Source organism: Schistosoma mansoni (genome assembly GCF_000237925.1).
Source record: "Schistosoma mansoni, WGS project CABG00000000 data, chromosome 3 unplaced supercontig 0141, strain Puerto Rico, whole genome shotgun sequence".
NCBI classification, from domain to species: Eukaryota; Metazoa; Platyhelminthes; class Trematoda; order Strigeidida; family Schistosomatidae; genus Schistosoma; species Schistosoma mansoni.
In genome coordinates, this window is record NW_017386011.1 from 717,844 (window position 1) to 731,329 (window position 13,486).

General features: G+C 36.4%; 1 protein-coding gene across 1 annotated transcript in view; it reads right to left on the reverse strand.

Annotated features, from left to right (window-relative positions):
- The window catches only part of Smp_151740 (run and tbc1 domain containing, putative), a gene marked incomplete at both ends in the record, with an annotated part of 39,589 nt that overhangs the window by 845 nt on the left and 25,258 nt on the right, over positions 1-13,486 (reverse strand). Inside the window, 5 exons of the mRNA XM_018791246.1 lie at positions 2,358-2,451; positions 3,257-3,496; positions 6,507-6,575; positions 8,428-8,582; positions 10,846-11,062. Coding sequence (XP_018645581.1) covers positions 2,358-2,451; positions 3,257-3,496; positions 6,507-6,575; positions 8,428-8,582; positions 10,846-11,062 — 775 coding nt within the window. The remainder of the gene's footprint in view (positions 1-2,357; positions 2,452-3,256; positions 3,497-6,506; positions 6,576-8,427; positions 8,583-10,845; positions 11,063-13,486) is intronic.

A 13,486-nucleotide genomic window follows, 5' to 3' on the forward strand; every position in this document is an offset into this window, starting at 1 on the left:
ACCATCCAGCTCAGAGAACAAACCTACTTCAAAAAGGGTAAATATAAATGACAGCTAATTACTATTTGTAGGCATGGGTTTCCAATTTTCACAAGTTAAATGTTTATAAAACCTGAGGTTTGTCAGAATATTGCTTTTCTTGAATTAAGATGAATTAGTGTAGCGAAACATGAGTTGACGTACAAAACGTTTATTATTATTTAACAGGACATGTAAGAAGTGTGATTGTGTCTAAAATCGATATTTGGAACTTATCATGAAATTCGGTTAACGATGCTTCCCGTGCTCCGAAGTGCTCATGGTACAGCTGAGAGTGGGGAAGTCAACTCTCCCTCTCGAAATGCTCTCATACGGCCACTCGTATACAGCAACTGACAGGGAAGTCCTACTGACTGCCTTCTCGTGGTGGGGATGTTGTTTACGTTATTGAGAGGATGAAAACGGAATGTCGGGCGCTTTAACTGGGTTGATGGATACGAAGGATCTATCTAGGGGATTGGAAAACCCTGATTCCGAACCAATGGTGCACATGGGATCCATGATCCTAAAGGAGCAAATAGAGTGTGAACCTATTGCTGGTCACCGGCTACCATTGGACTGCATTTCCTGCATTGGAATTATTTAATTTAGGTAACAAAAACCGATCAAAATACTACTATACTACTGAGTACATCCATGTCTAATATAGAATTTTGAGCTGGTCAACCTACTAGCCAAACAATAAAAATCAAATACTCTGTAATATTGACCTATTTCAATCAACAACAACAAAGTAAAACCTTAATGATGCTTGATAATCATAAAAAGATTCCAAAAATCAATAGGTAGGAATGTTTACTCTTTAACTTCAATTCTTTGTAATGGTAATATCAATAATCAGTTAATGATTTCCGTGACCCGTTAATCCATCATTAACACCAGATCATTTATATCGATTCAGTATATTTTGATGTTAATATTCTCTATTGTACTTCTGTGGTGGACGAGAACACAAGTGTGGACAATCGAATACATTTAAATACAAAATTGAAGAATCACTTAGTAAAATCCAAGAACCATACAGTAAATAATCCATTTGCTAAATATCAATCAGTTGTTTCAGACTTGATCGTTTCTTCGTGTTTACAAAAATCATCCTCTGTTCTCGTTCTCTTTTCTTCGATCTATATAGACATCAGTAACACACATCATTCACGTCTCCCCTTTATGTAGTCGTTCTAGCGGTGGTTCTACTTGCCGCACCACTTTCTTCTTCTCTCCAGTCTGTGCCACGCTCTCTGCCTAAATGTTTAGTCTGCGGCGTGCTGACCTGCCTAGCTCCCTCGATCCTCTTGGACACCGAAATCCGATGTTCACCCGGCATCCAGGACGTTCAACGCCTGCGTTCTAGAGACTTGCTGAGCCATCCAGATCTGATATCCACCCAGCAGCCACACATCTCACTGCTCCTCTCCGTCCACAGCTAACGCCATCTCACCCGAACACTCCATTCGACGTCACCTTTGTTATATACTAGGAAAAAGTAAGTACTGATAACTTACGGGACCTCTTATTAGACTATTAATCTATTTATATTCCTATGGTATAACTATTCAGTAACTGGATTATCTATATCTATATTCATCTTATTACTAGCTTCATTTTGACCTATTGATTATTACTATATGATTTACTGTCCCTATGTAATACTCAGTTTTATTGATTATTGTCTCCCACGCTTACAGCCTCATTTGGCCTGGTTTTGTACAAATATTATTTTCTATTTTATGGTGTGGTGTGGTCTGCCTGTCTGGTATATAGATAAAGTATGTTTGAAATAAACGATTCGCATTACAGCAGCGGCTATTGGTGTTTTTGGACTCAAGTGGACGGGTTGGGCGGATAAGGACCAATAAGGACGCTAGGTTACCCATATAAATCGAACGTCATTTTCACAGTGTGAATTTCGTAGAAGTCGTATTCTATTGGTGGATAATTTACGCGAATTTCGCCCTTGTAAAATTCGTAAGGTCATAACGAATCAGCGACGACCTTGATCAAGTCATAACAATTGGCTATAGCCTAGGTCAAATCATAACAACCTTCCTGACCAGACTGCCACAACTAGCACCTCAGTTCCAGGTCTAGTTTCTAATCTCGCGAGGTGGGATCGTGGATGCACACTACTGAGGAGTCTCACAATAGGACGAAACGGCCGTCCAGTACTTCCAGGTCTTCCATGGTGGTCTACGTTCAATTGACTCATAATCTTAACTATTCAAATAAATATTTATGTTTGTAAAATTCTTTACTATTATAATAAGAAAATTAAAAGAAAGTTTATAGACAAACAAGTTGATTCTATTATAGAAACTTACCAAATTTCGAATAAACACAATTATTTCTATCACATCGTACAACATCTTTTTTCACAGAATCTAATGCATGTGAAAATTGTTTTAAAATACTTTCCTATATGAAAAAAAAAAAGAGAAAGAAGAAGAAAGATAGATGGGTAGACAGGTGGACAGACAGATTGATAGATATATAAATAGATAGATAAACAGATAGATGGATAGACTAACGTTGTTTCAAATGCTGTTCTGTAGAGAGCGTGACATCGTTTAAAGCGAACGGTACTGAGTTCCAGTCTCAGAGTGAACATCATGTATGGGATATAGGTGTATCCAATTGACGAGTCCCAAAATGGGACAAAATGCGAGTCCTGGATTCCACTGCTAACCATTTTCCATCTTTGGTTATAATGATTGTAGCTTAACGTAATATTGAGGCAATCTGTATAGGATGCACATATACCAGTAAACGACTGATCAATTGCACTCCTAAACAACAATGGGAATATACAAGTAAACAACACCAAGTGAATTTGAACTTCATCTCATTGCACAAACAGGTGGCTATCAGGACTCGGTAGATAAGTGGATAATGCGATGGCGTTTGAAGCGAACGGTACTGGGTTCGAGTCCCACAGTGAACATTAACTCTGCGATACAGGTACATCCAGATGACGAGTCCCAAATAGGACGAAGTATCGAGCATCCTGGATTCCATTGCTAGCCACTATTCATCTTTGCTTATAAAGCTTGTATCTTCAGGCAATATCGAGGCAGTCCGCACATGATGCACATATGCCAACAAACGACTGATCAATTGGAAGATTGGTACTAATAATACAAAATGAGTGATCAATGAAATTATTCCGTTACAGAAGAAAACATCAGTTGACATAGATAAAGACAAATTCACTAATTCTTACTTTATAATCTATTAAACAAGATGAATTGGGTGTTAATTTATCAGCAGTTTGACCATTGTTCACTTGTGATAATAAGGTTGTATTCTTAGTCTCATTTAGCTCCATAACGCGAATAATTTTCTTTATTTTAGTCCATTCTTTTAGTTTTTCATTGTAATGTAATTTTAAGTTTTCATTGATGGTCTTTTTTTCTTCTTCACTCATTGTCCAATTATATACACCTAGTAGATAAGGCCAAACCTAAACACAGATATAAATATATATATTTATGTATAACAACATATTCATTTGTGAAATTAAACAAGAAACAATATGCTCATTAGTGACTAGCCTCGAGTAGAAATTCTCGTGATTCTAGTGAGAAGCTGTGATTAGTGGAGTTTAGCCGTGTCAAGAATGAGGTGAGTACCCACAGAAGACAATGAAACATGGTTGCTCAGTATCGTGGATTGATTGAAGTTTCATGTTAACGCCGTTGGATGACGGCTCAATGGTCTAAAACTTAAGCGTTCGAGTGAGAGACCGAAGGTTCTGGGTTTAAATCCCATGTTCAGGATCGTGGATGAGCACCGTTGAGAAGTCACATATTAGAACGAATCGGCTATCCAACGCTTCCAGATTTATAATGATGGTCTAATGTTGATTGGTTCATTATCTCAATTGAGGTTAAAAACTTTTGAAATTTGAATCAGTAAGCATTGAGATATAGTTAAGTGATTCTAGTAGTCATTTGGTTTATCCATAGAAAATGACAAATGGTTTTTCGAATTTTCGATGTAAACCTATTGAAATCTTCGGAACACACCTGTCTGTTGCTACAGAAAAGTTTAAAACACCAGACAGGTTAGACATAGGCAACTAATTGGTTCTAGTTACTCAGTAATTGTATCAGAAAACTTGTTTTTCCCAAAGAGGTTGTATTAGCTAACTGACGAGTGTGGAATTGAGGCTGCGATCAACTATAAAAACCATGAAAATATATGATTACACAGAGTCAAAAGAAATAATGACTTTATACACATAGTTCTTGATATATAGAGTCAATCAGAAGTAGCAAAAAGTCAATCGATGGTAACCAGAAGTTATCTAAAGGTCAAGTGCAATTTACGGGGGTCAATTTTCTAAGGATAGAATGTTATATATATGAATAAGTATCTATGCATTTCATTCAGTAGTTCAATACATTATCTCACCTAATCTTGTGTTCTTGCTCAAGTAGTCAGTTGGGGCGGGGGGTGGGGTTTAACGTGTAGAATACTGTTTATCATTATCAGATTTCGGAAACTACATGTGACAACAGTTCTCATTATTATATCAACGACAATAAGTATGAAAATTTGAGAGGACTAATTGGAACTCATACAATTTCATTAGGTTCTCATCAGCTGTTTATAACTTATATCTTAAAATCCAAACAAAATATCAATTCCAAATACATATACAAGCAAATATTTAGTGTTATAATGTAGAAAAGATGGAAAATATAATTATTAGATTGAAGAAAACTAGTAAATACATGCTATTAATGCGAAGATTCAAACAGTCATCTCAGTATAGTATCCGGGGACAAATACTTAAGAAGCTTACATTATTGACTTCAAAGGATGTTTCCTGGAGTTCCAGTGGGAAGCAGTGACCAGTGGAGTTCAATCACGTCTGCTGTGAGATATCAACTCACTGAAGACAATAGGTGAACGGTTACTCGAACGTCGTGGATTAGTTGAGGTTAGACATTACCACCGTTGGATGCCGGTAGGCTTAGTGGTCTAGAGGTTAAGTTCTCTGGCGAGAGACTGGTAGGTCCTGGGTTCAAACTCGCTAGGCGGTATGGTGGATGTGCACTGCTGAGGAGTCTCACAATAAGACGAAACGGCCGACCAGTGCTTCCAGGTTTTTCATAGTGGTCTAGCTTCAATTGACTAATGACTTCAACTATAAAAATACTGAAATCTCCACAAAACCCCTTCTGATTATAATTTTAGTTAGACAGACGATAAAATGCCATGAGCACTAATATAGGATTCATCATCAGAGAGTATACACAGTTCAGGAAGGTAAGGTTGATTACATTTACATGTTTTCATTTATGTAAGATATTCTGTAACAGTTTTGAGATTATTTGTAATTGAAAATATTCAAATTCTGAACAATCTGTTCTATTAAATTCATTTAGTATTGTTTGTTTTAATCTTCCCATCGATGTGTTAGGACTGCAACTGGTCAGTCTCTAATTGGCATATGTGCATACTGTGCGTATTCCCTCGATATTGCCTTAATTCACAAGCATTGTAGGCAAAGATGTGTAGTGGCTAGCACAAGCAAGTGGCTATCAAGACTGAGGGGCCGAGTGGATAACGCGATGGCATTTGAAGCGAAAGGTACTTGGTTCGAGTTTGAGAGTGAACATTAACTCTGAGATGCAGGTACGTCCAGATAGGAAGAAGTATCGCGCGTCCTGGCTTCCACTATCCATCTTTGCTAATAATCTGTTCTATTATTTTACCGAAGTAATTATGTATTGGTAAGCATAGCTCTATTCAAATCAGATATTTAGGCGGGTTTTAAATGTTCAGATTGATTATTCACATATCGTTTTAAATGTATAGCTTGAAGTATGAACACGTTTCAATGAATTTCACTGTTCCACATTAGAGTATTAATTGACTAAATACAAAATGAATGTCATAGACTAAGGTGAACGTTAGTGATTAAACCATTCAATACCTCTCCTGATATTTTAAAGAGTACACGACGTTTTGTATTTATGCCATTTCCTTAATTTGTTTAACAATGTTTATTACAGATTGCTTAATGATAACAAATTTATACTTACAAAACCATTTTGGTGTCCATCCAAACAATAAAAAGGGGGACTGATCAATGTCATGCGTGTCAAGTCCTACAGGAGGTCGGTCGCTGCCCGAATAACTCAGTGGTAAAGTCTCTGACTATGAAGCTGAGTGACATGAGATCGAATCCGCCAGGGAGCACCAGTTCCCTCAAGATTACAGTACACCTTGCTGACGAGTACCAAGTAGCACGAAGCCCGGTTCCAGGTTTTCCTTTTGACCACCTCCAACCACCATCTTAAAAGGGGGACTAATAAATAATATCACACATTTTGCATTCATTCTATCTCTCATGTAAACCATAACTTATATTACTATTGGGTAATGTATATAGCAAACTACTTAGCTATCATAATATATATAAACTCAATTTGTAATTGACAATCATTTATAGCACTCACTTCATTGCGTAATTCTGATACACAACCTCCATAATATATACATTCATAAATGCATCGGGGATCAAAATTCTATAAAGAATAAAATATACAAAGTTATCAGTTCATTTAAACAAAACAACTTAATGCACACTACTGAGCAGTTTTGTGTCAGGAAGAAACAGTTGTCCAATGGTTCATGATTTTCAATGGTAATCTTGAATAGATCGACTCGTAAATTCAATCGCTGTAAACAAAAGCATTACAAACTCCACGAATTCCCCTACTGAAGAAATAATATGCTAAATCAATCATTATTCAAATATATATTCACAAGATCTTGTTAACAATTGTCTTAACAGGAAGTATTTGATAGATTTTGCTGGTTTTCATATCATAATAAAGTTTATCAAGGTGTGGTGTATGCTACTGATGTCGATAGATATAAGTAGTAAGTATCATCAATCGAAAATGAAATGCCTAGTGACAGATGGTTAAAAAGATCGAAGAAAAGGGAATGAGAACAAAGAATGATTGGTATGGAAATGAAGGAACAATGAAGTGTGAGACGATCGATTGACATTTTGCAAACGGTGTATTCACTGTATAACTCTCAGATTCTACTAAGAGATTTCGTGTTTAAATAAAGAATAATAATAAATAGCGGCCTCGTTTACTACAAAAGAACCTGATTGAAATGTTGATAATTTACTTTCACAAGTCTGTTGACTAAATTAAGAGTCAAGCTATTTCAGAGATATAGACATACCTTCTGACTATCATATTACTTTCGACGACACGTCTGGTTGAAATGGATTTCGATTAACATTAATATTCACTTTTATTGTAGTTTGTACTGATGATTTCGTTCAGAAGGATGATAAAAGCTCCACTACCAAACCATCCAGCTCAGAGAACAAAACCCCATCGAAATATATTAGTTCTTATTAAAATTGTATACGGTCATTTGTTTAATATAATTGTCAAAGAGTATTTGAAATGAATATCTGGACATGAAGTAAATTACTAATCACATAAATACTTAGCGACTCAACATAAAGTTATATCGAAGTAGTATATAATTGAAATCATGAGTCAATGGAAGCTAAACCATCATGGAAAACCGGGAAGCACTGGACGATCGTTTCGTCCTATTGTGGGACTCTCAGCAGTGCGCATCCACGATCCAACCTCAAGCGATTTGAACCCAAGACCTATAAGTCTCACGCGCAAGGGCTTAAACACTAGACCACCGAGCAGACATCTAACGGTGTTAATGTCTAAGTTCAACCAATTCACGAAAGTTAGACATTAACATCGTTGGTTGCCGGCTCAGTGGTCTAGAGGTTAAGCGCTCGCACGCGAGACTAATAAGCCCTGGGTTCAATCTCGCGATGTGTGATCGTGGATGTGAACTGCTGAGTAGTCCCACAATAGGACGAAACGGCCATCCACTGCTTTCAAGTTTTCCATGGTGGTCTAGCTTCAATTGACTGATGATTTCAACTATATAAAATTACTTGATACTCCACAAAAACCCCCTTCTTATATAGAAATAGTTTGTAAACAAATAGGTTAGGTAATAAAATACACCATAAAAATGTAGTTACGATACAGAAAGTAATCTATCATACTTTATTCTAGCTTACTATGTATGAAAGTCCTGAAAATATTTTATTACTTAAATGACGAAACTATTACTTCGTCTTCGACTTCTCACTCTAGTTAATGGGGCCCTGGGACAACGGATTAGATTAGCCTATCGTATCACTGTGTCATTGACCTTCGTTCGTTTACCGACAAATCGTAATTAACATCAAGCATATCACTTTCATTTATTAGACATAGCAAATTTCAAATATATTAAATAGTACATCCACTATTGAACTATACAGAAAAAGGAATTTCAATTCGAACTAGTTATATTCTGAACAAGTCTACTCACTTTTTTGTCTGGTATATTCACAAATAATTCATTCCATTTTTCTTTGGTTAGTTTCTCATATTGATCAAAAGAACTTGTACATTTAACATCAGAATGTATGACTAGTGATGATAGAAGTTTTCGTACATTGTTCATATGGTGAGTATATGTAAACCCTTAGTAAAAAAAATATGAGATAATATTTTGAAAACATTCACTAGACAAAAAAGGGAATTAGATCCTCCGGCGAGACTACAGTTCATGGACGACCTTTGAACGAATCTAATATGACCTTGAGGAATGTTAGCCAATCAGTAAACAGTTAGTATAGAGTAAAAATATATTATACAACACCAAAGAATTAAAGTGTTTACACTTCCTTTACATGGTCCAAAAACTTGTCAAGATTAGAAAAAGATTCTAAGGTTCCAAAAACGTAATGCATTAGGTAGAGGAACTCATCCATATGGCTCCATAATAGTTGGTCTCTGGAACCATGATAAGGTCACAAAATCCCTCTCAGCCTCGACCACATAGCTTCAATATTGTTTGTGTGTACTCCAGTTGTGTAAATTTATCATTTTTATTATAGATATTTCCCTACAATACTAATACAACTGAACAGCCGAAGCTTCAGTAACATCTGCGATTATTGCAACCAATGTTACAGGTGCCTTTATTATACAGTTCGCGGAAATTATTATAATATGCCTTAGTCTCAATCTGAATCGAGCGATAAAGGTTCCTATTCTAGCAAACGTCTTCCTTCAACATATATTACATCGAAGAATAACATCACGGTAGTCTGTACAAGGTCTACAAGTCATTTAATATCCACAATTATAAGTACAGGAACTTCTTAGTAGTCAAGTCAAGTCTTCTCTATAATTCTCTGTGAACCGATCGTACATGAGCACCAGGTACTGAAATCGGCACCGTGACCTTGAAATCCCTCGAACGCTTCCGATTGGCTCGTCCATAAATTATAATCTCACCGATCTTGCTCTATTTGAGTAATACTATGTTAAGTAGTTGTTTGTTCTGACCGTTCTCCAACTTTTGTTGATGAGTTTTAACTACTTTGAATAAGTTGAACTCTGAATTTCTCAGCCGAAAGATCCATGGTTGAAGTACTCCTAATTTAATCTTTGAAAACTACTTATTGTTTCTGTAGCTGAAAGATTGATCGCACAATGTTTTAAATTGATTGAGGTTAGACATCAACACCATTGGATGATGACTCTTTAGTATGAACACTAAGCGTTAGAGCGTGAGACCAAAGATTTCGGGTTTGATTACTGCATGCGGGGTTGTAGGTGAGCACTGATGTAGGAATTGGGTAGGACATAAATTACCGAAATCACAAAACTGCATTACAAGAAAGCCCTAACTTGAAATCCTGAAGCGAAACGAAAAAGAGGAAGGTCAAAGAGAATACTGCGTCGGAAATCGGAAACAGATATGAAGAGGATCAATAACAACTGGAAAGGATTGCCTAGGACAGGGTTGCATGGACAGTGCTGATGGGTTGCTTATGCTCCTCCACGAGGAGTGACAGGCGTAATTAGGTAAGTATCTCTTACCTGACAAGGCATATGATTTGTATTTAAACACAAAAACTTTGAATGAATTGAAATACTTCAAGAACAGTTTACTTGGGAGAACTAGAAAAAATCGATCCATCAAAAGATTTTGTAACCAAAAATTAAGGAAGTTTTGTTAAAAAAAGAATTTATATCAAGATAAATCAAACTACACACTGTAACAGAAAAAAAGAGATAGTTTTCACTAAAACAAACGCTTTACCCCATACTTCGGTATGATGAAAACATTAAAGAACTTCATGGTAAAATCTGAGATCCATACAGTAAATACAGCAGCAATTTAGAAGACTCTTCCGGTCTCCCACATTGTCCAGACGTTCCATGTACTTATGAAAATTTTTGCTCGAGTTGTTAGAACGGGCATCAACCTCGTAACCTCCGAAGAATCTCGGCTTTCATCATGAGGCGTCATAATTCTTCCTTCAACTCCCAGGGTAGAGTTTAAATGGTTTGAGTAATTTTTTCTGGTTAGCGTCTTTTTAGCGAGTTAGTTTTGTACGGGATGGGTTCGCTAACCCCATGCCAAACTCTCCTCCTTTATCCGGGCTTATAGACCGGCAGTAGCCCTCGGAGGAGCTGCAGGTGGAGTTTGCAAAATGTTAATCAATCATCTCACACTCCATTGTTCTTTCCATTCTAAACCAATCATTCTCTTTTCTTCAACTTTCTCAACCTTCTGCTAACAGGTATTTCGCATTCGATTGATGATCTCTACTACTTATATCTATCGACATTAGTAGCATACACCACAATAGTAAATAAAAAATCTTGCTTTCTACAGTTACACTGATCTTTCTGCATAATGAATAAATAATTCCATTAAAAATCAACCTACAAGCTTTGAAAGTTCTCAAAACTAATTGTAATTTGATTGTTACAATGATATTCATTGGGTTTATTGATGCTTCTTCCTCAGAAATCGGATTATTTTGATTATCAATGGTATCAGTTTGTCTTAATTCATTATCATCGGTAGGTTCCGTGGATGAATTTACTTGTACGTGTTTACTATCTTGTTCTATGAAAACGTCAGACTGTTGGTTAGTTGGGATCTTGAAAACAAATGAAAAGAAATACTTTTAGTGAATGAAATGGGACCATATTTATCGATGATAATATAGTGTTTATTTAAACACATAAATATTGGTACAAGGAAGAACCAGATATATATGCGCCGCGCAAATCTCATTTGATTTGTGTGAGGGCTGTGATACTGACCAGGTGCCTAAACTGAAGCAGGTGGTCTTATTAGGAAGCAACACCCGGCGCTTTTGATTTAAACATCTGATCCACAAGGCAGTGGAACATCGTGAAGAGATGCAGTCCCATGGTGGCCGGTGTTCAACGATTGATTCATACGTCATTTGTTCTGTCAGGATACTTGAGCTCATGTACACTATTGGTTTGAAATCAGGATTTTCCAACTTCCCTAGGTGAAGCCTCCGTGTCCACCGATCCGGTTAAAGGGCCGGACATTCGCTTTTTGTCCTCTCAACCTCGTAAACAACACCCGTGGTGCGAAAAGGTAGTTAGTAGGACTTCCCTGACAGAGGTTATATACGCGTGACCATGTGAGAGCATTTGGAGAGGGAGAGCGGACTCTCCCCACTCTCGGCCGTACCGGGGCATTTGGGGGCGAAAGAATATCTAGATCACAATTATTGTACATGTTTTTTGTCAATGAATAGATATAATAACTGAAATATAATTTAAAGTTGTATTCACTAATTAATCTAAGTTAGACCACTAGTGAAAACCTGGAAGCAGTGGATGGTTGTTTCGTCCTAATATGGGACTGCTCATCAGTGCTCTTCCACAACCTCAAACATCTGAATCAAACGCAAAACCTCTAGTCTTGCATGTGAACGCCTAACTTCTGGACTACTGATCTGGAATTTAATGGTGTTAATTTCCAACTTGGATCGATCCATGATCTTGCGCAACCCCATTGTCCATTGTTTTCAGTGGGCAACTATTTCACACCCAACATGGATTGGGCTCCACTGGTCACTACTTACTTACGCCTGTTACCCCTCGTCGAGGAGCATAGGCCACTGGTCATGTTAAATCAAATTTAACTATTTCCACAAATCCTGAAAATATAACTTAAAGCAAATAGTTCGCTAATTAGTCTGATTAAAATGGATTTCGATCAACCATTATAATCAATTTTATTGAATAAATATATTAGTTCTTATTAAAATCGTTTACGGTCATTTGGTTAACATAATTGTCAAAATGTATTTGAAATGAATATCTGGACATGAAGTAAATTACTGATCATATGAACATATAAGTTAGGTAATATGAGATACCGAAAAAAATGTGTAGTCCATGCTCAATTGATCTACTTAGACAGGGGTCCACGTTGCAACTTATCATGTTGATAAAATAAACAAGATCCTGAATTTGGTGGAGTTTTGTTCTCTGAGCTGGATAGTTTGGTCGTGGACGATGAAAGCTCCGCGACCAAACCATCCATCTTAGAGAACAAAACTCCATCAAAATCATCCACCTGAGCTACAAATCTTCTCCACCATCTCAAGATCCTGTTTACCACTCAAGGACCAATCAGTATAAACCTCTTAAGCTTATATATCGTCAGTCACACTTCCAATAACTCAATGGTAACGTCCAGGATTTTAATCCTGAATAACGTGGGCTCGAATTATATACAGATCTTTAGTTCTCTCAAGATATCAAGTACGTCTTTCTGGTGTCCACCCAATTAGAACGATTAGAAATACAAGTATCAAATAGTCTGTTTATTCAGCATTTACAATAATCTGGAGAAATTTTGCATTTGACTACTGCTTGCCCACTATCTATCTATAATATATCAGTCAGAACACTTCATCTGCGGTTAAAGGAACCTAAGATAAGCGGACGTAGAACGGCATGATCTACTACTTACGAATGTAATTATTAACAATAGTTAATAGTCATTAGTTGATAGAGTAAATTTGTTAGCTTTAAGTATAAGATATATCTGCATTTTGTTTAGTCTGGTCTTAATCTGTCGATTATTTTAATATATAAGCAATTAAAGATTCATTCTCTGTTGAGTACAAATTAGTCGGTAATTCATTTTTCAAATGGAAAGAAAGTGACCAATACTTGAAACGGATTTCGTGTTGATCAGTTGATTAGTTTAATTCTTGGACTATTGTGACGTGATCATACATAACAGATCAATGTTGATAAAAGTGCTGATGGATAAACGTCAGACTGAGTTCACAATGATAAGGTTATATGTAACGTTTTCAGTATTCAACAAATATATAGTATCTATCAATGTCGTTTACGTTTAATCACACTGTTATATCCCATGAAGAATTATAAATTGTAACTTTGAGAACTGTTTATGGACCAATATGATATGTATATTTCTTTTTTCTATAATTGTTAAGTATCTAAAGCATCCATATTCCTGTCCCTCTTATTATAAGCTTTATAATGACCTATGAACTATTATT